The sequence below is a fragment of the Neodiprion pinetum genome, chromosome 2 (genome assembly GCF_021155775.2).
Source record: "Neodiprion pinetum isolate iyNeoPine1 chromosome 2, iyNeoPine1.2, whole genome shotgun sequence".
In the NCBI taxonomy this organism is placed as follows: domain Eukaryota; kingdom Metazoa; phylum Arthropoda; class Insecta; order Hymenoptera; family Diprionidae; genus Neodiprion; species Neodiprion pinetum.
Genome location: NC_060233.1, coordinates 16,170,232 through 16,193,589, shown reverse-complemented (window position 1 = coordinate 16,193,589; position 23,358 = coordinate 16,170,232). Strand labels below are relative to the sequence as shown.

The 23,358-nt window shown below is 38.0% G+C and overlaps 2 protein-coding genes across 2 annotated transcripts; both read left to right on the top strand.

The window, feature by feature from the left end:
* Positions 1-6,256: 6,256 nt before the first annotated feature.
* LOC124213259 (facilitated trehalose transporter Tret1-like) lies at positions 6,257-12,197 on the top strand. Its single transcript, XM_046614384.2, has 4 exons — positions 6,257-6,540; positions 6,880-7,006; positions 7,766-7,838; positions 7,974-12,197. Exons 3-4 carry the CDS (start codon positions 7,781-7,783, stop codon positions 9,320-9,322), a joined length of 1,407 nt encoding a protein of 468 aa, XP_046470340.1. The 5' UTR covers positions 6,257-6,540; positions 6,880-7,006; positions 7,766-7,780; the 3' UTR covers positions 9,323-12,197.
* Positions 12,198-15,418: 3,221 nt separating this feature from the next.
* Positions 15,419-20,962, top strand: LOC124213258 (solute carrier family 2, facilitated glucose transporter member 4-like). The gene is made up of 3 exons (XM_046614382.2): positions 15,419-15,634; positions 16,533-16,605; positions 16,741-20,962. The coding sequence occupies exons 2-3, from the start codon at positions 16,548-16,550 to the stop codon at positions 18,087-18,089; spliced, it is 1,407 nt and encodes a 468-aa protein (XP_046470338.1). The 5' UTR covers positions 15,419-15,634; positions 16,533-16,547; the 3' UTR covers positions 18,090-20,962.
* The last annotated feature ends 2,396 nt before the right edge of the window (positions 20,963-23,358 follow it).

Genomic DNA, 23,358 nt, shown 5'->3' with positions numbered 1-23,358 from the left:
TTCCATCGTGCACGGGGTAATATATATATATATATATATATTTATGTTTTTCAACTTGCCGTTATCGGCGACCGCCGATCTTGATGAAAATCTGGTCATCCGCAAAAGTATTTGACGGTTATTATTGGATTATTAGCCCACAGATATTTCAAAATCTGGCCGTGATGGAGTAATTCTGACACCGGTTTCGGATTCAGAATGTTCAAAGACCCATAATTTTGGTTATCTAGTCTGCCGTACCCCGAGCAGAATAAAATACCCTATAAAAAACTAAAATATGGGGATAATGGAGCAAGTCTGACACTGAATGATTATTTATGACAAAATCTTCGGTAATAATATAATACTTATCTTCAATTCCTGTTTTTGTGCTATAATTGGTCCCTTCATTTTTATTGGTGTCGCGTGGTCCTCTGTAGAAGTTTTATTTTCGACGAATGTCAAGGCCATCGGTATTGATATTGTCGTGAGCTTCGCGATGCTGATAGGTACCACCATGTTCTGAATTGAGTATCTGATGTTCCAAGAAGATCGTGAACATCATCTTCGGTACCTCGATGTACCTCCTTCAGTAAAATCCTACGTCGACATGGGGACTCTTATTGTCGCTTTTACCTTAGTCTTGATATTCGTTTCGAAAACGATCAAGGTGCAGCCTGAGCAAACGTTTGAAATCTATGCTGTAGTACGATCCAGAGATTCGAAGTCATCAAAGCCTCACAATCAGACGAACGTCGTGGAGCCCAGCCGGCCGTTGTGAGAGAAGAATGCAAAATTTCAACACTGAGAGAATTTCCAGGATTAGTCGCACCAGATTTCAGTGAACCATGATGCTGCTCTCAGCTGCTTTTTACGAAATTCCTATCACAAGTTCTCTCATACCAGAGTCTGATAGTGCTGCATACTCGCAACTGATTAGGAACCCGAGAACTTATATTATTAAGCATGGTCAATTTTGTTTATACAATTTTTATTCCTGTGATAGCAAAAAGTCTGTTACAATCAAAGCGCAAGCACGTTCAACATGTTTTTTCGTTCTGTCTTGATCATAAATTTTTTCGTCCATGTACAAAAGTTCCCATGATCACAACTTCAATTATACTCGGCTACTTTTGTGCAACGCCTACATTTCTCTTATGTTCTACCCGATAAAAATCGTATCTGCCCCCTCGTTTTCGGTGTAACATTTTATGTAAGATGCTAAAGAGTTATCTGCCGAGATATACAAGTCAATAAAGTCGAATAATTATCCGAAGCAGTTGTTGCTATGTCGGAGATTCGAATCAAAACTCTGCGGTGATGTTTCGGTTCCACCGGTGATCATACTTATCAAATGCCAAACAAAAATCTACAAGCATCCCGTCGGTATCGACAATACCTTGTTTTCAAAGGACATATCCACTCAAACAATTCGAAAACAAGAAATGTCAAATCAAAACATTGTGTAAACAATTGCGAGGATTCGAAAAATGCGTTGATTTGTATTACAGCAAAAAAAAGTCCTATTTCGAAATTTCCAGCTGTACTGGTCCACTTAACTGACTTCTTTCAAATATGTGAAAGAAAATTGACAAGAGATTATGAAATCGGAATATAAATATCAGTTTATCTTAGCGAATTCCAAGTTAACTTTGGTTTGACTTTGGCTCCTTCGATCAAAGTCGATCAAGTGTCACTATTAAGTGATGCCTTTCTTGAATTCATGCAATACAATCTGTCAGTTAAATTTTTGTGAAATGCCTTATTTTCGAATTATTCGGAAATTTCTTAAGCAAGGCAATGAGTGCAAGGGATGATGTTCACCCTTAAGGGATCACGTGCAATTGTCGAAGGCAAAATTCAAGAATTTCTTTCATAACTTGAATGCATTTTTTTTTTTTTACGAAACAGAGCGTAATTTCATGATCCAATCATTGAACTTGACACATCATTTTTTTTTGTCAAGATATATTTAAAAATTATCGAGGTTGAACAATTCTCCGAAAAAGTTTTTTCTTCGTGGTTACTACGATGACTGGAGACGCCTTACTTGAAAAACACACAAAAAAAAAAATAATAATTCTGTTAGATGATATCAACATCTGCTGACTGAACGAAGGATTTTTCGAAATTCCGATTTTTACCAAAATTGCAGTGGTTTTATTGAAAGCTCGCTTCTTTCGTGTTACAATATTTTCGTTTTTTCTTTCAATAAAATCGCAAATGTTAATAGAAAAAAAATCTCAGCTTCAATCAGCAAGTGTTGATGATGTCTTCTAATAGTTTAATTTTTTGTCACATATTCAAGATTAAAAGTTCACAAATTATCGTGGTCACCGCAAAAAAAAAGAAAAAAAAAAACAAAAATGAAGAAATTACTTGCAGAATTGTATCTTGACGTCTGAGTTATTTAGAAGTGCAGTGCGGTGGTTCATATTTTCTGTTTTATGGTCGAATTTGTTCTGTACCTGGTTACAAGATTACAAAACATGTTACATCTAAATGTAGTAGGGATACTAAAATTTAATGAGGCAAAGATATTCTAATTGTCATCGGCTAAGCATGTATAGGAGTGTGAAGGCACGGAAATTCTATTGAGCCTAATTTTTTCTGGTTGGTGGGAATGCTTGGTTCATACTTGAGTGTCGAACTTTCTCGATAAGAGATTAGGATATTTAATTCTTGCGGCACTTACGTTGGTAACAAAGGTTCGCTTTCCTTTGGAATTTTTGGCTCCTTTTCTTTCAAGGGGATTTTATGCTACCTGACTTATAAGTGGAAATAATCCGATGACGCAACGCAACTAGTACAGAACTTGGACAAAAGAAAAGTCATAGATAACTCGCTGCCATGGTCGAAGGTTCTGAACTACTACAGATATAGCTTAAAATACGAAAGAAGTTGCAGAAGCAGTTTCAGAGAAAATTCTCAGAGAAGTACAAAAATTGAGGTAAATTAGAGAGAAATACTTATTCGTTAACTACGAGGTCGCTCAGAAATCCGAAAGTAATCATTGGAAATCATGCAGTCATGTAACGGCTTAAAGCAACTCATTGTCAGAGCCACGGAGCGTAATTTACAAAGACATCGGCATCAGATGGTGGAATGAAAGAAATAATTAAGGTACGTGAGACAGAAAAATTCGAGCAGCTTCGTAACGATACATTACAGAGGCTAAGGCCTTGCCTCAGCCAGTGATTCAAGCACTCACTCACGAAGGTGGAATTTACGAAAGAAGGATAATAGAGAAAACGGTTAGCGATTATTGGGAGAATTTAGCAGATTTTGCTATAGCAATAAGCGAGGAAGGAGCGATGCTATCTCCTAGCAGATTGAACCTAGAATGGACGGAGGTCGAGGTTCCATTTATCGATTTCACCTTTGTCGTCCGATGGTTCTTTTTCCTTCTTGATTGGTCGTTGGTATCGCATTATTATGAAAATACTCCAAAAATCTACCGTCAAAAATATTGTATTAAAGAAGAATTTATACAAGGTCCGGGCAGCAAAGAAGCACCAAGACGGAGTGTCAAGAAATTGAAAATCTGGGTTTAATCCTTGAAAGAATGAGTAGCTACAATATGAAAAGGATGTATTGCTTGTGCGGAAGGACTAGAGTGCCCTGATCATTTTTCAGAAATTTTACAGGCTGACCAAAAACTGGCTAAAATCAAGGCTAACCAAAAACTGACTCGTGAAATATACCCACTACAATTGAGATGCTTTGCACTGGCTTTGCATCTTTACTTATCCAAGGCCTACGATCATGTTCACCAAAAATTTGACCTAGCCTTTCCTCATTCAACGTTCCTTACTGAGCCAGGTTTCATAAATAAATCGTTTAGAACCCTGCAAAATAGAGTCCAAGTATAACAGCGAAATGACAAACGTTCAATTTGCTCCGTCATGCTTCATGAAATGGGTATTAAAAGAGGCACTGAAAGAGGTCGGCATGGTATAAGTAGCGGGGCCATGTAGATATGATGACTGCTATAATTCCTAGTGATTACCTTCCTGTAGTCAAAGATGCCTTAGTATTAATGATCGTCGGGGTTGATTAATCATGGAAATTATCGATAGGTTACCTCATCCATGGAATTGATGCAGAAACATATGCAAATCTTATTACAGAGAGTCTAAATGGCCTCAAAAAGATTTCTGTCCAAGTGACATATTTGACTTCAGTCGGGCCACGTAGCGATTCATCACAAATCAAGGTATTGGGAGGATGTGCAGACTTTCCAGATCGTAAATCGTAGTTCCCTGATCCAAGCGACCCTTCCCAAAAAAAGTCTATGTACCTAATATTAGATGCATCGCATATGCTAAAAGTAGCACGTAACTGCCTTAGTGATTTCCAAATTTTGTTACATGGTGAAGGTAGAAGAGTCGAGTGGAAGCATAATCTGGAGTTAGCGAAACTTCAGGGTCGTAAAGGTCTAAGAACTGGAAATAAATCAACAACTTCTTACATGAACTTTGGAAAAACATTATGAAAGTGTGACTTACAGCTCCGACCCCCAACAGTTGTGTAGCGTTGCAGACGCAGTAGAATTTCGTGTGACGTTAAGTTCCACTTAAGGCAGTCTGCAAATAACGCCGGTACTGTGCCATTCTTGCACTGTGTCGACTGTGTCTTCGACTTTCATAACGTAAGAAATTCATTCCGCCGGGGATTCAAGGCACCGTTGAAAGCATAAAATGAAGAAGTTTGGTGTCCCGGAATGAAGAAAGAATTGAAGTGCGTTTTGTAGCTGACGATTGTGTACTCCAAACCAATTTACAAATCGGGGTGTTTGATTATTTTTTTTGATAAGGGGTTACATGAGTATGGAAATTTCAAAAAATCTATTTGATTTTTTTCGTTTTTCATCTAATAGTACAACATGTCAAGCAAATTTCTCCCAAATTTCAAGCCAATTGAAGTAAAAGTCTAGAAAAGAGAGCTTATGGAAATTCTTCTCATTAGTCTCGACCAGCCAAAAATTGTTTGGTTTTTTGATTTCAAATAAAGCTAGTATGAGTTATCGGAACCACGGAAAAAATACTGGGTTTCCATAAACCAGTTCTGAACGGCTGACTTTTTCAAATTATTGTACAAAATTTGTATAAAATATCGTTCAAATATTGTTCTTTCATATGACTTAAGTTTGATTCAAATAATTCTTATATTGTAATTAACAAAAAAATAGGGCAAATATGCTTTTTTTAACCTTCGAAACCCATGTAACCCCTGAAGGACGAAGAGTCTCAATTAAAATGCTTTCTCACATATAAGTTGAGCCAAGATGATCTAGAGCTTTTGTTTTGTGCTGTGAGATAGCGAAGTGGTTCGTGTCTAATCGTAAATTTAACAGTTTTGTAGTTCATTTCGGCGTTCAAGTGATTACTGATACGTCAGCAGGTTTCATCATGTAATGGAAACGTTGAAGAAATCGCAGTGCTAATACCAAAAGGGCGTATAATTTTTTTTTCATTGCCAATCGTTCAGTAGTCTTTTCTTCAAGCTGGATATTGAAAAAAAAATTTTAGGTAGTATGTTTTTTTCATCAATATTTAGCTTGAAAATAAGTCTACGTAACGGTAGGCAATGAAGAAAAAAAATTATAGGCCCTTTTGGCATTAGCACCGCGAAATATATAACACCAAAATTTTGCATGTATCATCTGGAAAGCAAAAAGAAGCGACATTAAATCATTGTGATAAATGAATTTATATATGATGAAAAAAATACTGGATCACACTGCAGATATGATTTGGGTATTGAAGAGAAAAATGCTGTTGATGACCTCAAACAATTTTTAGCTCTTGCGTGAACTTTGCCTGCAACCGCTAATGAGTTCTTGGAATACGTCGTCGATTACATAGCCGGATTTATCGCGAAGAAGCTAAAGAAAAAAAAAAAACGGGCATCCAGTGTGTTACGTATGTCGCTCCTCACATCGGTGAACTCTCGTGGTAGATCGAGTACACTTCATGCACAAATGTAATTAAAATATGCTTCGCCGTAGAAAGATTCCAGTGAGAACAGAGAGTCACTGACGTTTCGGCAGTTTCACTATCAACATACCTTTGTAACACCAGATTGCAACTGGAAATTCATCCAATTCAAAGAAACAGCACGTACTTTCAACTTGTCTGATTTAATCAAATTTTACACTTCAGGAAACTTTAGTTTCCGTTATAGAAATAATCCACAAACGAGTTTTGACTCATTTCTAAGTCCCTCATCTCACGATCAGTTCGAATCGCTCCATTCGTAACTGTCCCAAACTCATATTTTTCATTATAACTACCATAAGGCGTTATTCTTACTTTATCCACGCGCTAGACAAACTGACTTGATAAGATTACTTTTGAAACAGAGCACATCATTAGTAAGGGGATTAAAACTCCACAAGTCATTCGACCGCCAAGCTGCGAAAAGTCAACTGTCTTACGTTGAAAGTCGGTGGAGAACGAGCTGCTCCCCCCTTAAGCTCGTCAGGTCTGATCAAGGAACGAAGACCAAGTACATCATTCTATACTTGTTGGAAAGAAGGGACATTTGCAACGGGATCAGGTAAGTCGTTGCTCTTATACTTTTTCAAACACGTGTCACTCCGGTTCGAAAAATATTCAGGTTTTTATCCCTCGCCGTATGAAGACTTCAGAAAGATTTTCAGTATCAAGATGACCTCTGACGTTCTTTGCTGTGATATGATTTCATAACATATTATTCCGCGCAAAGTATATTATCGAGAGCACATAAATGAGTTGAATGCATCATGAGAGTATATGTTTATATACATGTATGCATAGAGGCTTCTGGCGTAAAATTCATTAGCGCTACTCCCACTCACGAAACTGTTCACATTCGACAAAGATTATTGTGTCTTTACCGACGTTATTATTTTGACAGGAAAAATATTCAAAGAAAAGAAGCTAAAAGCTCAGGAAGGAAAACCTCGAAGAGTGTCGACATCGTGCCTCAGACGTGTCTCTTGGTGTTCTACGACGTGGGTGCTATTTTTTATTCCGATCATCAGGTGAGTTTCAGTGTGAGAGTAATAGAAAATGATGATGCTATTTAATGTTTCATTGTGACTAGAGTAATGGTCGAAATAAAGTTGGTCAAAAGGCATTTGAAGGCTGCGGGTTTCTGCTTTGAGTCGCGAAAGTTTTTTGGATTACCTTCGAAATTGACCCCTGTAAATTGGTTACATTGTCAGTGAAGCTCTGCAAAAGACAATTTACAAAACGGTAGCCACATTTGTAGGCGAGCGGAATATCCAGAGTATATGAACCACAACTTTTTCGAATTCTCAATATACTTTCCAAACTCCTACGCGGCATATTTTAAATTCAACCCTGTTTTTTTTAGAATATAATACAAACGTTCTTGAGAGTCTCAAAATAACACAAAGTTGAATAAAAAAAAATCACACCATAGTCAGATTTCATTTTATGAAAAATCTATCCTATAGAAGGTTGGAGGATAAATTGACGATTCTCGAAAGTCTTGATTTTTGTATTTCGGATATTTCTTTCACTTTCAAACGTGACCACCAATTCTCAAACTGTCTTTTGCCGTACTCCACTTAAGCAGACGCACAGGAGTCAATTTTTGAGATAATGTGAAAAACTTTTTTCTTGTTTCTGAGCGGGAATCCGCCGCTTCTGAATGTATTTCAAGTCAAAGGGGAACACTAAATGCAACGATCACTTTTCACTCCACTTACATGGGCCTACCCCGTAAACACCGTTGATACACTTATACGATAACGTTGTTAAAATTTTTTTCGCAGCAATTTGCGTACACGATGGAATCAAAAGGCAGCTTTCGGCCATCACAGTGGAAGCAGTGCCTTGCAGCGTTTGGTAGGTTTTCAAAAATAATGTGCATGCGATGAAGTCGTGCGTCACGTGCCATCAGAAATGATAGTTATTCTTTGTAATCCTTCCTCGAGTTTGATTGCATCGTACGTATCTTCCAATTTTCTTTCCATTTTTCAGCATCATCTCTAATGTTCAATCCAACCACCGGCGCTATTTGGTATCACCTGAATCTGCAGTCCACAGAAAGATATTTCGAGTTCATTTACCTCGTGCCTAGTGTCATCTTAGTCACAGGCGGTGCGATTCTCGCAGCAGTCTGCTCTGATTTTTGTGGACGTAAGAAAACTATGTTAGCGTCATCATTTTTCGCTGTACTTGAAATTGTTGCAATCGGTGGATATCTTCCGCAAATCTTAAGAGAAATTCTGATCTTCGTTTATCTGTTTCATCTCGGTTTCACCTGCACTGCTATTTTTCTTTACATTTCGGAAGTTACTAGCACCAATATTCGCCAAACCGCAATGGTACTTCCACTGGTAACTGTTCAAATGATAGGATTTTTTGTGCTATCGGTCTATCAAATTTTTGACAGTTTTCGGGCATATCAGGTTGCACATGGTGTATCTATCTTGATCAGAACAGTATTATACATTGCAATAATTTTACTGTGCCCTGAGACGCCCTATTACTTGAATTCGAGAGATAGGCGCAGAGAAACTGAACAGTCTCTCAGTTTTTATACCGGATTGAGGTACGTCAGAAAAGCAGAACTGATACCGGAACCCGGTGACAATTCGCGAGTGGTGAGGTATACGCAGCAACGGAAAGACAAACTGAGGGAAATCACCGAAATGAAAAATATTCACAGTTTCGGAATGATTTTTTTGTTAATATTGATAAAATGGGGCATTGGACAGCATAACAATGCATCATTTATACAAGCAGTGATGGGAAATAGTGGAATTTTTCATGTTTTGATTGTTCGTTTCGCATCAATAGTCTTCACTATCATTCTGGCTATAGCTATAATCCTATTTTCGAAGAAATTATCTCTGTTGGCAGTAATTGTCATCAGTTTCATGGCAACTTTAATCAGAATTTGGATACAAGCTCCTGTGATAATTTCGTTACTCATTTTTGTGAAATACTTGGGTCACTTCATCTTTACTGGTGTCACGTGGTCTTCTGTAGGAGTTTCATTCACGACGAATGTCAGGGCCATCGCCATTGCTATTATAGTCAGCTTCGACGTGCTGATAGGTACCATCGTGTTCTGGATTGAGTACCAGATGTATCAAAAAGATCTTGAATATCATCCCTGGTACGTCGATGTACCTCCTGCAGTAAAATCTTACATCGACATGGGGACTCTTGTTGTCGCTTTCATCTTAGTCTTGATTTTCATTCCAAAAACGATCGAGGTGCAGCCTGAGGAAAAGTTTGAAAATTATGCTGTCGTTCGATTCGGAGCTGTGCAGTTATCACAGGTTCCGGCGGGAGCCGCGGGGCCCAGCCAGCCATTGTAGAATTAGAATCCAAAATTTCATCACCGAGAAAATTTTGAGGACTGGGTCTACCAGATGTTACTAAACCGTTTACCTATTCTTAGACGCTTTTCGTGAAATTTCATCATTTGAATAGTCCCACAGCACTGCACACTCGTGATTAAAATAGTACCCGAGAACTCGTATCGTTAGACATGGTTAAATTTATTACCACACTTTTTGTTGCATAATCGGAAACAGTTTCTCCGGATAAAATCGTGAGTCAGTTGAATACATTTTCTTATCGCGTCTTGATCATTGATTTTTTCATTCTCCTTACAATATCTCCATCATCTAAGCCTCTATTACACGCGGCTACTTTTGCGCAATACATATCCATGTATTGTGTAATACCCGGTAAAACTGTCAGCTGCTCCCTCGTTTTCGATGCGCTATTCAATATGTAATGCCAAAATGGTATCAGCCGAGATATACAAGTCAATACGGTCGAATAATTAGCACAAGCAGCCGTTGCTGTGTCAAAAATTCAAATTGAAGGTTTGCGCAGAAGCCTTTGTTACCTAGATGAAGCTATATCCCCATGTGACTCAGCGATTCGTCTGAAACTTGACATACTTTCTGAATTGTACACAAAAAACTGCAAGCATCTCTTTGGTCTCAACGATACATAGTTTTCAAACGTCTGATACAGTAACGTGTTTGAAAAACTGGGCAGAAAATATCATTCCTTACGGAATTTTTGGTGATTTGAATATTGTGTTAATTGTATTACTCGACTGATCTTGGTTAATGATGCAGAGACCAAGTCAAAGGCAACTCAGAATTTGCGAAGGAAAACTGATGTTTTGATGATTTCTGCGATACAACTATTATTTCGAATTCCGCAATGGTCATCTCAAACTTACATTCAGCGATGTATGAACAATCACGTTTTCTTATTTTGGTGTTGATTTCCATCTGTCAGAATTTAACCCTGACAAGCAATGAAGTTTGTCTAATGATACCAAAAGACTTCTATCAAATAACAATACAAGATTTTATTGGTGATTTCCAAATGACGATCGGCTCAACTTTGACTCCTTCAACCAAGGTCAGTCGAGTACCAATACCAATTTTCGTATTTCTCGAATTCATGCAGTTTATTTCTGAAATAGATTTCTCTGAAATGCCTTATTTTCATTATAAGTCAGTCTCTCGTTGTTGACAGTTCCTTCTCATAATGTCCGTATATCCACCATTTCGCCATTCCATACGTCCCTCAAATTTCGGAACATCCTCAATTCGTCAACTGAGATTCTGTTTTTCCGGACGTCTCTCACGAGTGCAGTGTTTCACTTTTCACCTCTCATCTAATTATTCAGGTCGCGTCACGTATCCACTACTGAAATTTTTCTCATCATTCCGTGCTTGTCGAGGATAAAGAAGAATAGTGACGCACGTAAGCCAGACGAGTTCACACCGTAACGACGTTTTTCTGTCATCCCCAGGTGAGGGGTACCGTCGAATTTTCGGTGCGATTTCCCAAATCGACCTTGAACAATCGGTTGAGGAGATCGTCGGGCGTCAGATTCTCATGTAAAGATTTTTAGACAGCAAAGGATCGTTACGTTACGATCATAACCAGAGAATTCGGTCAGTGGATTAGCGACGCTCAGGTACTTAGGTCAGTCTGGAAGAGTGGTGGTATTCGCCAGCTGGAATTATAATCGAACGAATCAAGTCAAGTTATAGAAAATGCATGTCAACTCGATAACCAGTTTCGTGGTAAACAAATCTTTTTTCTGTTTTTTGTGCCATTCGCTACGGGTTAGTTTGAAACGCATAACTACACTGAAATTGGTGACAAAAATTATTGAAGGTAAAAGGCCTTATAATTGGTGGACACGCCCTTTCAGGACCAAAATATATTTTTCTGCATCGCACTTACAGGCAAATGTTGTTTCTTGACAGATCAAAAATAAAGAATAAGGTCACATCTACCATTTTTGTGTTTTCTACGTGGACGACGCAAAAATCTTTGAAACCCGAGGAACCGCTGATTTCAGGAGGAGTATTCAGAAATTTTCATCTTCTCAAAAAATAATATTAAACGCAACGACATAAAGTAGCCTATATCCGACCTTACGTTTGTCTTTTTTCTTCCTTCGTCATAAAATAGGTAGTCTTAACAATAATTCAGGTAAGCCGCCTACACGCGTGCGTCAGAGGAATTCTCGAAATATTTCCTAAAGATCAAATAAATGCCCGAAAATACTGGGAGGTATTTTTGAGGATGACACGTTCGGCGCGCACATGCAGTGCAATGAAACCATTCATCGAATAGTATGCGTTATGGGTAGGATGCCGCAATAATAGAATAGGTTAATTTTGAACTGTAAACACAAAATAAGAGGGGACTGTTACCTACATCCGTGTGAAAACTGGGGGTAGGAATGTATGGGCAAATTCGAAGACGCGAAACATTTTTTCTTTTTCTTGATTGGTTTCACTCTCTGGAATTTGTTGTCAGTCAATCCGAAGGTTTGCCAGACTTTTGCCAACTCTAAGGGAGACTCTTTTCAACAAGTGTCACTACTTCAGTTTTTGCGTCTGAATAGAGGAGACTGTATTTTATGCTTTCGAACAGAGCAGTACATTTAATTTGTGCATTCATTTATTGCGGTTCTCCAAAGTTCTCTCACTTTTGTTAAACGCACAATTTGTAAGAATCCTTTCATGGGAATTCATACCATCACTTTTGTAAGACCTAGTTACATTCAGACCTTCACGTTAAGCCGAATACTTTCATCCTTCGTTATTGTGTACTTCAAATTTGATCATTCTATGTTGCAAACATTTTGTTGTAATGTTTCTAATCTAATCATTTTAATAAATGAATATTGCTTGTGCGTAAGGACTAGAGTGCCCTGATAATTTTTCAGAAATTTTACAGGCTGACCAAAAACTGGCTAAAAATAAGGCTAACCAAAAACTGACCCGTGAAATATACCCACTACAATTGAGATGCTTTGCACTGGCTTTGCATCTTTACTTATCCAAGGCCTATGATCAAGTTCATCAAAAAATTGACCTAACCTTTCCTCATCCAACGGTCCTTAGGAAATGGTACTTATCTGTAGATACTGAGCCAGGTTTCATAAATAAATCGTTTAGAACCCTGCAAAATAGAGTCCAAGCATAACAGCGAAATGACAAACGTACAATTTGCTCCGTCATGCTTCATGAAATGGGTATTAAAAGAGGCACTGAAAGAGGTCAGCATGGTATAAGTAGCGGGGCCATGTAGATATGATGACTGCTATAATTCCTAGTGATTACCTTCCTGTAGTCAAAGATGCCTTAGTATTAATGATCGTCGGGGTTGATTAATCACGGAAATTATCGAGAGGTTACCTCATCCATGGAATTGATGCAGAAAAATATGCAAATCTTATTACAGAGAGTCTAAATGGCCTCAAAAAGATTTCTGTCCAAGTGACATATTTGACTTCAGTCGGGCCGCTTAGCGATTCATCTAAAATCAAGGTATTGGGAGGATGTGCAGACTTTCCAGATCGTAAATCGTAGTTTCCTGATCCAAGCGACCCTTCCCGAAAAAAGTCTACGTACCTAATATTAGATGCATCGCATATGCAAAAATTAGCACGTAACTGCCTTGGTGATTTTCAAATCTTGTTACATGGTGAAGGTAGAAGATTCGAGTAGAAGCATAATCTGGAGTTAGCGAAACTTCAGGATCGTAAAGGTCTAAGAACTGGAAATAAATCAACAACTTCTTACATGAACTTCGGAAAAACATTATGAAATTGTGACTTACAGCTCCAACCCCCAACAGTTGTGTAGCGTTGCAGACGCAGTTGAATTTTGTGTGACGTTAAGTTCCACTCAAGGCAGTCTGCAAATAACGCCGGTACTGTGCCATTCTTGCACTGTGTCGACTGTGTCTTCGACTTTCATAACGTAAGAAATTCATTCCGCCGGGGATTCAAGGCACCGTTGAGAGCATAAAATGAAGAAGTTTGGTGTCCCGGAATGAAGAAAGAATTGAAGTGCGTTTTGTAGCTGACGATTGTGTACGCCAAACCAATTCACAAATCGGGGTGTTTGATTATTTTGTGAAGGGGTTACATGAGTATGGAACTTTCAAAAAATCTATTTTATTTTTTTCGTTTTTCATCTAATTGTACAACATGTCGAGCAAATTTCTCCCAAATTTCAAGATAATTGAAGTAAAAGTCTTGAAAAGAGAGCTTATGGAAATTCTTCTCATTAGTCTCGACCGGCCAAAAATTGTTTGTTTTTTTGATTTCAAATGAAGCTAGTATGAGTTATCGGAACCACGGCAAAAATACTGGGTTTCCATAAACCAGTTCTGAACGGCTGACTTTTTCAAATTATTGTACAAAATTTGTATAAAATATCCTTCAAATATTGTTCTTTCATATGACTGAAGTTTGATTCAAATAATTCTTATATTGTAATTAACAAAAAAATAGGGCAAATATGCTTTTTTCAACCTTCGAAACCCATGTAACCCCTGAAGGACGAAGAGTCTAATTAAAATGCTTTATCACATACAAATTGAGCCAAGATGATCTAGAGCTTTTGTTTTGTGCTGTGAGATAGTGAAGTGGTTCGTGTCTAATCGTAAATTTAACAGTTTTGTAGTTCATTTCGGCGTTCAAGCGATTACTGATACGTCAGCAGGTTTCATCATGTAATGGAAACGTTGAAGAAATCGCAGTGCTAATACCAAAAGGGCGTATAATTTTTTTTTCATTGCCAATCGTTCAGTAGTCTTTTCTTCAAGCTCGACATTGAAGCAAAATTTTAGGTGGTATGTTTTTTTCATCAATATTTAGCTTGAAAATAAGTCTACGTAACGCTAGGCAATGAAGAAAAAAAATTATAGGCCCTTTTGGCATTAGCACTGCGAAATATATAACACCAAAATTTTGCATGTATCATCTGGAAAGCAAAAGGAAGCGACACCAAATCATTGTGATAAATGAATTTATATAGGTATGATGAAAAAAATACTGGATCACACTGCAGATATGATTTGGGTATTGAAAAGAAAAATGCTGTTGATGACCTCAAACAATTTTTGGCTCTTGCGTGAACTTTGCCTGCAACCGCTAATGAGTTCTTGGAATACGTCGTCGATTACATAGTCGGATTTATCGCGGAGAAGCTAAAAAAAAAAAAAAACGGGCATCCAGTGTGTTACGTATGTCGCTCCTCACATCGGTGAACTCTCGTGGTAGATCGAGTACACTTCATGCACGAGTGTAATTAAAATATGCTTCGCCGTAGAAAGATTCCAGTGAGAACAGAGAGTCACTGACGTTTCGGCAGTTTCACTATCAACATACCTTTGTAACACCAGATTGCAACTGGAAATTCATCCAATTTAAAGAAACAGCACGCACTTTCAACTTGTCTGATTTAATCAAATTTTACACTTCATGAAACTTCAGTTTCCGTTATAGAAATAATCCACACGCAAGTTTTGACTTATTTCTAAGTCCCTCATCTCACGATCAGTTCGAATCGCTCCATTCGTAACTGTCCCAAACTCATATTTTTCATTATAACTACCATAAGGCGTTATTCTTACTTTATCCACGCGCTAGACAAACTGACTTGATAAGATTACTTTGGAAACAGAGCGCATCATTAGTAAGAAGATTAAAACTCCACAAGTCATTCGACCGCCAAGCCGCGAAAAGTCAACTGTCTTACGTTGAAAGTCGGTGGAGAACGAGCTGCTCCCCCCTTAAGCTCGTCAGGTCTGATCAAGGAACGAAGACCGAGTACATCATTCTATACTCGTTGGGAAGAAGGGACATTTGCAACGGGATCAGGTAAGTCGTTGCTCTTATACTTTTTCAAACACGTGTCACTCCGGTTCGAAAAATATTCAGGTCTTTATCACTCGCCGTATGAAGACTTCAGAAAGATTTTCAGTATCAAGATGACCTCTGACGTTCTTTGCTGTGATATGGTTTCATAACATATTATTCCGCGCAAAGTATATTATCGAGAGCACATAAATGAGTTGAATGCATCGTGAGAGTATATTTTTATATACATGTATGCATAGAGGCTTCTGGCGTAAAATTCATTAGCGCTACTCCCACTCACGAAACTGTTCACATTCGACAAAGATTATTGTGTCTTTACCGACGTTATTATTTTGACAGGAAAAATATTCAAAGGAAAGAAGCTAAAAGCTTAGGAAGGAAAACTTCGAAGAGTGTCGACATCGTGCCTCAGACGTGTCTCTTTGTGTTCTACGACGTGGGTGCTATTTTTTATTCCGATCATCAGGTGAGTTTCAGTGTGAGAGTAATAGAAAATGATGATGCTATTCAATGTTTCATTCTGACTAGAGTAATGGTCGAAATAAAGTTGGTCAAAAGGCATTTGAAGACTGCGGGTTTCTGCTTTGAGTCGCGAAAGTTTTTTGGATTACCTTCGAAATTGACCCCTGTAAGTTCGTTACATTGTCAGTGAAGCTCTGCAAAAGACAATTTACAAAACGGTAGCCACATTTGTAGGCGAGCGGAATATCTAGAGTATATGAACCACAACTTTTTCGAATTCTCAATATACTTTCCAAACTCCTACGCGGCATATTTTAAATTCAATCCTGTTTTTTTTTAGAATACTAGGGGCTTCGCCCCTGCGCGCTTCGCGCGCCAACCCCATCTCGGCGCTACGCGCCTCGGGCACTCGGCGCTGCGCGCCTCGTTGTTCGGCGCTTCGCGCCTCACTATTTCCTTACGCATTGTCTAGTTTAGAATATAATACAAACGTTCTCGAGAGTCTCAAAATAACACAAAGTTCAATAAAAAAAAAATCACACCACAGTCAGATTTCATTTTATGAAAAATCTATCCTATAGAAGGTCGGAGGATAAATTGACGATTCTCGAAAGTCTTGATTTTTGTATTTCGGATATTTCTTTCACTTTCAAACGTGACCACCAATTCTCAAACTGTCTTTTGCCGTACTCCGCTTAAGCAGACGCACAGGAGTCAATTTTTGAGATAATGTGAAAAACTTTTTTTTTGTTTCTGAGCGGAAATCCGCCGCTTCTGAATGTATTTCAAGTCGAAGGGGAACACTAAATGCAACGATCACTTTTCACTCCACTGACATGGGCCTACCCCGTAAACACCGTTGATACACTTATACGATAACGTTGTTAAAATTTTTTTCGCAGCAATTTGCGTACACGATGGAGTCAAAAGGCAGCTTTCGGCCATCACAGTGGAAGCAGTGCCTTGCAGCGTTTGGTAGGTTTTCGAAAATAATATGCATGCGATGAAGACGTGCGTCACGTGCCATCAGAAACGATAGTTATTCTTTGTAATCCTTCCTCGAGTTTAATTGCATTGTACGTATCTTCCAATTTTCTTTTCATTTTTTAGCATCATCTCTAATGTTCAATCCAACCACCGGCGCTATTTGGTATCACCTGAATCTGCAGTCCACAGAAAGATATTTCGAGTTCATTTACCTCGTGCCTAGTGTCATCTTAGTCACAGGCGGTGCGATTCTCGCAGCAGTCTGCTCTGATTTTTGTGGACGTAAGAAAACTATGTTAGCGTCATCATTTTTCGCTGTACTTGAAATAGTTGCAATCGGTGGATTTCTTCCGCAAATCTTAAGAGAGATTCTGATCTTCGTTTATTTGTTTCATCTCGGTTTCACCTGCACTGCTATTTTTCTTTACATTTCGGAAGTTACTAGCACCAATATTCGCCAAACCGCAATGGTACTTCCACTGGTAACTGTTCAAATGATAGGATTTTTTGTGCTATCGGTCTATCAAATTTTTGACAGTTTTCGGGCATATCAGGTTGCACATGGTGTAACTATCTTGATCAGAACAGTATTATACATTGCAATAATTTTACTGTGCCCTGAGACGCCCTATTACTTGAATTCGAGAGATAGGCGCAGAGAAACTGAACAGTCTCTCAGTTTTTATACCGGATTGAGGTACGTCAGAAAAGCAGAACTGATACCGGAACCCGGTGACAATTCGCGAGTGGTGAGGTATACGCAGCAACGGAAAGACAAACTGAGGGAAATCACCGAAATGAAAAATATTCACAGTTTCGGAATGATTTTTTTGTTAATATTGATAAAATGGGGCATTGGACAGCATAACAATGCATCATTTATACAAGCAGTGATGGAAAATAGTGGAATTTTTCATGTTTTGATTGTTCGTTTCGCATCAATAGTCTTCACTATCATTCTGGCTATTGCTATAATCCTATTTTCGAAGAAATTATCTCTGTTGGCAGTGATTTCCATCAGTTTCATGGCAACTCTAATCGGAATTTGGATACAAGCTCCTGTGATAATTTCGGTACTCATTTTTGTAAAATACTTGGGTCACTTCATCTTTACTGGTGTCACGTGGTCTTCTGTAGGAGTTTCATTCACGACGAATGTCAGGGCCATCGCCATTGCTATTATAGTCAGCTTCGAAATGCTGATAGGTACCATCGTGTTCTGGATTGAGTACCAGATGTATCAAAAAGATCCTGAATATCATCCCTGGTACGTCGATGTACCTCCTGCAGTAAAATCTTACATCGACATGGGGACTCTTGTTGTCGCTTTCATCTTAGTCTTGATTTTCATTCCAAAAACGATCGAGGTGCAGCCTGAGGAAAAGTTAGAAAATTATGCTGTCGTTCGATTCGGAGCTGTGCAGTTATCACAGGTTCCGGCGGGAGTCGCGGGGCCCAGCCAGCCATTGTAGAATTAGAATCCAAAATTTCATCACCGAGAAAATTTTGAGGACTGGGTCTACCAGATGTTACTAAACCGTTTACCTATTCTTAGACGCTTTTCGTGAAATTTCATCATTTGAATTGTCCCACAGCACTGCACACTCGTGATTAAAATGGTACCCGAGAACTCGTATCGTTAGACATGGTTAAATTTATTACCACACTTTTTGTTGCATAATCGGAAACGGTTTCTCCGGATTGAATCGTAAGTCAGTTGAATACATTTTCTTATCGCGTCTTGATCATCAATTTTTTCTTTCTCCTCACAATGTCTCCATCATCCAAACCTCTATTATACGCGGCTACTTTTGCGCAATGCACATTCATGTATTGTGTAATACCCGGTAAAACTTTCAGCTGCTCCCTCGTTTTCGATGCGCTATTTAATATGTGATGCCAAAAAGGTATCAGCCGAGATATACAAGTCAATACAGTCGAATAATTAGCACAAGCAGCCGTTGCTGTGTCAAAAATTCAAATTGAAGGTTTGCGCAGAAGCTTCAGTTGCCTGGATGAAGCTATCCCCATGTGACCCAGCGATTCGTCTGAAACTTGACATAATTTCTGAATTGTACACAAAAAACTGCAAGCATCTCTTTGGTCTCAACGATACATAGTTTTCAAACGTCGGATACAGTATAGTGTTTGAAAAACAGGGCAGAAAATATCATTCCTTACGGAATTTTTGGTAATTTGAATATTGTGTTAATTGTATTACTCGACTGATCTTGGTTAATGGTGCAAAGACCAAGTCAAAGGCAACTCAGAATTTGCGAAGGAAAACTGATGTTTTGATGATTTCTGCAATACAACGATTATTTCGAATTCCGCAATGGTCATCTCAAACTAACATTCAGCGATGTATGAACAATCACGTTTTCTCATTCTGGTGTTGATCCATCTGTCAGAATTCAAACCTGACAAGCAATGAAGTTTGTCTAATGATACCAAAAAACTTCTATCAAATAAAAATATAAGATTCTGTTGGTGATTTCCAAATGACCATCGGCTCAATTTTGGCTCCTCCAACCAAGGTCAGTCGAGTACCAATACTAATTTTCGTATTTCTCGAATTCATGCAGTTCATTTCTGAAATAGATTTCTCTGAAATGCCTTATTTTCATTATAAGTCAGTCTCTCGTTGTTGACAGTTACTTCTCATAACATCCCTATTTCGACCATTTCGCCATTCCATACGTCTCTTAAATTTCGGAACATCCTCAATTCGTCAACTGAGATTCTGTTTTTCCGGACGTCTCTCACGAGTGCAGTGTTTCACTTTCTACTTCTCATCTAATTATTCAGGTCGCGTCACGTATCCACTACTGAAATTTTTCTCATCATTCCGTGCTTGTCGAGGAGAAAGAAGAATAGTGACGTACGTAAGCCAGACGAGTTCATACCGTAACGACGTTTTTTTGTCATCCTCAGTTGAGGGGTACCGTCGAATCTTCGGTGAATTTCCCAAATCGACCTTAAACAATCGGTTGAGGAGATCGTCGGGCGCCAGATTCTCATGTAAAGATTTTTAGACAGCAAAGGATCGTTACGTTACGATCATAACCGGAGAATTCGGTAAGTGAATTAGCTAAGCTCAGGTACTTAGGTCGGTCTGGAAGAGTGGTGGTATTCGCCAGCTGGAATTATAATCGAACGAATCAAGTCAAGTTAGAGAAAATGCATGTCAACTTGATAATCAGTTTCGTGGTACACAAATCTTTCTTCTGTTTTTTGTGCCATTCACTACGGATTAGTTCGAAACGCATAACTACACTAAAATTGACGACAAAAATTATTGAAGGTAAAAGGCCTTATAATTGGCGGACACGCCCTTTCGGGACCAAAATATATTTTTCTGCATCGCACTTACAGGCAAATGTTGTTTCTTGACAAATGAAAAATAAAGAATAAGGTCACATCTACCATTTTTGTGTTTTTTGCGTGAACGACGCAAAAATCTTTGAAACATGAGGATTCGCTGATTTCAGGAGGAGTATTCAAAAATTTTCATCATCTCAAAAAATAATATCAAACGCAACGACATAAAGTAGCCTACATACGACCTTACGTTTGTCTTTTTCCTTCCTTCGTCATAAAATAGGTAGTCTTAACAATAATTCAGGTGAGCCGCCTACACGCGTGCGTCAGAGGAATTCTCGAAATATTTCCTGAAGATCAAATAAATGCCCGAAAATACTGGAAGGTATTTTTCAGGATAACACGTTCGACGCGCACATGCAGTGCAATGAAACCATCCATCGAATAGTATGCGTTATGGGTAGGATGCCGCAATAATAGAATAGGTTAATTTTTAAGTATGAACACAAAATAAGAGGGGACTGTCACCTACACCCGTGTGAAGTCTGGGGGTAGGAATGTATGGGCAAATTCAAAGACGCGAAACATTTTTTCTTCTTCTTGATTGGTTTCACTCTCTGGAATTTGTTGGAAGTCAATCCGAAGGTTTGCCAGACTTTTGCCAACTCAAAGGGAGACTCTTTTCAACAAGTGTCACTACTTCAGTTTTTGCGTCTGAATAGAGGAGACTGTAATTTATGCTTTCGAACAGAGCAGTACTTTTAATTTGTGCATTCATTTAATGCGGTTCTCCAAAGTTCTCTCACTTTTGTTAAACGCATAATTTGTAAGAATCCTTTCCTGGGAATTCATACCATCTCTTTTGTAAGACCTAGTTACATTCAGACCTTCACGTGAAGTCAAGTACTCTCATCCTTCGTTATTGTGTACTTCAAATTTAATCATTTCATGTCGTAAACATTTTGTTGTAAAGTTTCTAATCTAATCATTTCAATAAATAAACATCGTGTTACTGTGTTCTGAACTTTGATTTCGTAAGTAAGTAATTCAACCACCGATCCTAACAAAATTCATAAAAGTAATTTTCAAACATCTTATCGAGCACGCAGACCTAGTCCCAGCCCCAATCATCGAAATCAACGAAAAGCAAGTGGTATCGTTTCCAATACCAAAGTTCATTTCCTCTCGACACGATCGTAAAAAAAGGTTAATAAACGCAAATAACCGAGGAGGCTAATTTTCATACAGTGTGTAGGGGGGACTCAGAAAAGCTTAAGGGGACCCGGTGGTCTAGAAATTTCAAAAAATCGATTTTTTTTTTTCGATATTTCGAAAGTATAGTATCTTAAGAATATACTGTGAAATTTTCATGCGGAAATTCCCAATATTGTAGCTTCTACAGCCCATTCCAGGTAGAGAGCGGTCCGCGCGCTCCTAACGGGTTCAGCACTCGGAGCGCGGCAGCTTCCCGACCCTTCTCCGCATTTTACCTTTACATTTGTAACCGAATACAATATAATCCCTTTGGAATACAAACGTTCCGAAGGGATCCTCTATGGTGCCGGAATCGCGGATTAACTGTAAGTATTCAAAATTTGCTCAATTTTTGAAAATATCTGTACCTCAAACTTTAAACTCATTTATCTCGAAACGACTTTTTTCGGCACTGCGGGGGTGAAAATAAAAAAACTATTCAACCGAATGACTTGAAATTTGGATATGTTGTTCACAACATGTATGGCTATCGTCGGAACTAGAATCATAATTTTATATAAATAATTTCCTATTGTTTACACTAAAAAACTAGTGAAAAAAACCCGATTTTACGAACTTTTTTTTTCAACGCCCGCCATTTTGTCAATTTTCAATTTTTCCGATTTGTTCTAGTTCCGACCATAACTGCACTCTTTCTGATTAAGAATGTCTTTGAATTTTTTGTTTCTGATGAGTAGAAGTCTCGAAATCACCTCCGCAGTCCGGATCCGATTTTTCGAGAGGGTCATCTTTAGCGGCATTTTTATAATAATAAATATTGTTTTTAGAAGGAAAAAAAAATTTTTTTGTTTGATTAATAAACGTAGTAATAAGCTCGAAAAGTTAAAACATCGTTTTTTTTATTTTTAATAGCAAAAAAAAAATCGTGAAAATAGGTGTCATTTTCGTGCGCTAGACCACCGGGTCCCCTTAAATTGAAATTGTCGCCCAAGATTTCCTATGAGCTTTATCCACCAATCTGTTTTTTTTTTTATTTTGTTTTTGCGATAACTCAGCCCTGTGTCAAGATGCAGAAATTGCGATCATATACTTTTTTGTTTCGTTTTTACGCTTCACAGTTTAGGTCATATGAATTGTTCACCTTCCGTTGATCGTTATTGAGATATCGAACGAGAAAGTAAAAAAATTAATCAATATCTGAACTTGTTACTTTTGAGTTTAGCCTTAAAAAAATGTTTGTGGGTCGGAAACTTTTAATTTGTATGAATCTGCATACTGCACCTCTTTTAAAATTAAAACTTTGAATGCATCATTCTGTACTCCTGGTTTTTTAAATTTGCGCGTAAGGTTTTTCCTACAGTTTCTGATCGATTTACCTGGAATCTGTACACGGTGTTTTTCAAAAGTATTTTTCACACATCGTCATAGGCTTCGCACAAATTCTCACGTGGGAGCGATACCCTAAATTTCATGTTGAAAAACGGCTCATTTTTTGTCATGATTCTAAAAAATTATACGTTTTCTTTCAAAATGAAGCTGTTAAAAAATCCTAAGACAATTTGTGGGCATTTGCAAGAAGAGTATGCCAGAAGAATCCATATGCTACGCTATAACAATTAGGTTATAAGCCTTGATTGCAATGAATTTTCACCTTTTTACACTCTATTAAAACCGCACTCTGTGCCTCAGCCTGATACATTTAAATACGAATTTGATGAGGTGAATCTACTTTAAGCGATGCGAGAAATGCATTCCTCGAACCTCTAAATTTTGAAAAACTTTTCCTGCATAGGAAAAAAGTAAATTGAAATGGCCAGGAATTTCCTAAAATTCCTGTAGATACCCCCTCAATAAAAGTGGTCGAATGCTGATCCAATTTGTACTGCATTCTGCGAGATTAAAAAAAAATTCCCCATTCATATACTTGAAGACAATCATACTTCATTGGTATGTCCTGCAAATGTCTCAAGTATGATTTTAATTAGTTCAAAAAATGATATCAAATACATTCACAAAATGTAATTTCCGGGAAATTCGAACTCAATAACATTTGTAGTTTATGATTATTGAAAAAACCTACCCCAATTAACTTTCTGACGTGTAATTAGAATGCAATTAATGTTTAAAAAAAAAAAGAAACGACCAGCACTGTCTATTTTCTAGATACCTGTACTTCCAATTTTGAATTCGCAGATATTCCACTAG

Bases quoted from the DNA above. Each gene is read 5' to 3' on its own strand.
- LOC124213259 (XM_046614384.2), top strand. From the start codon at position 7,781: ATGGAATCAAAAGGCAGCTTTCGGCCATCACAGTGGAAGCAGTGCCTT. The intron at 7,839-7,973 runs GTAGGTTTTCAA...TCCATTTTTCAG, and splicing joins GCAGTGCCTTGCAGCGTTTG to CATCATCTCTAATGTTCAAT.
- LOC124213258 (XM_046614382.2), top strand. From the start codon at position 16,548: ATGGAGTCAAAAGGCAGCTTTCGGCCATCACAGTGGAAGCAGTGCCTT. The intron at 16,606-16,740 runs GTAGGTTTTCGA...TTCATTTTTTAG, and splicing joins GCAGTGCCTTGCAGCGTTTG to CATCATCTCTAATGTTCAAT.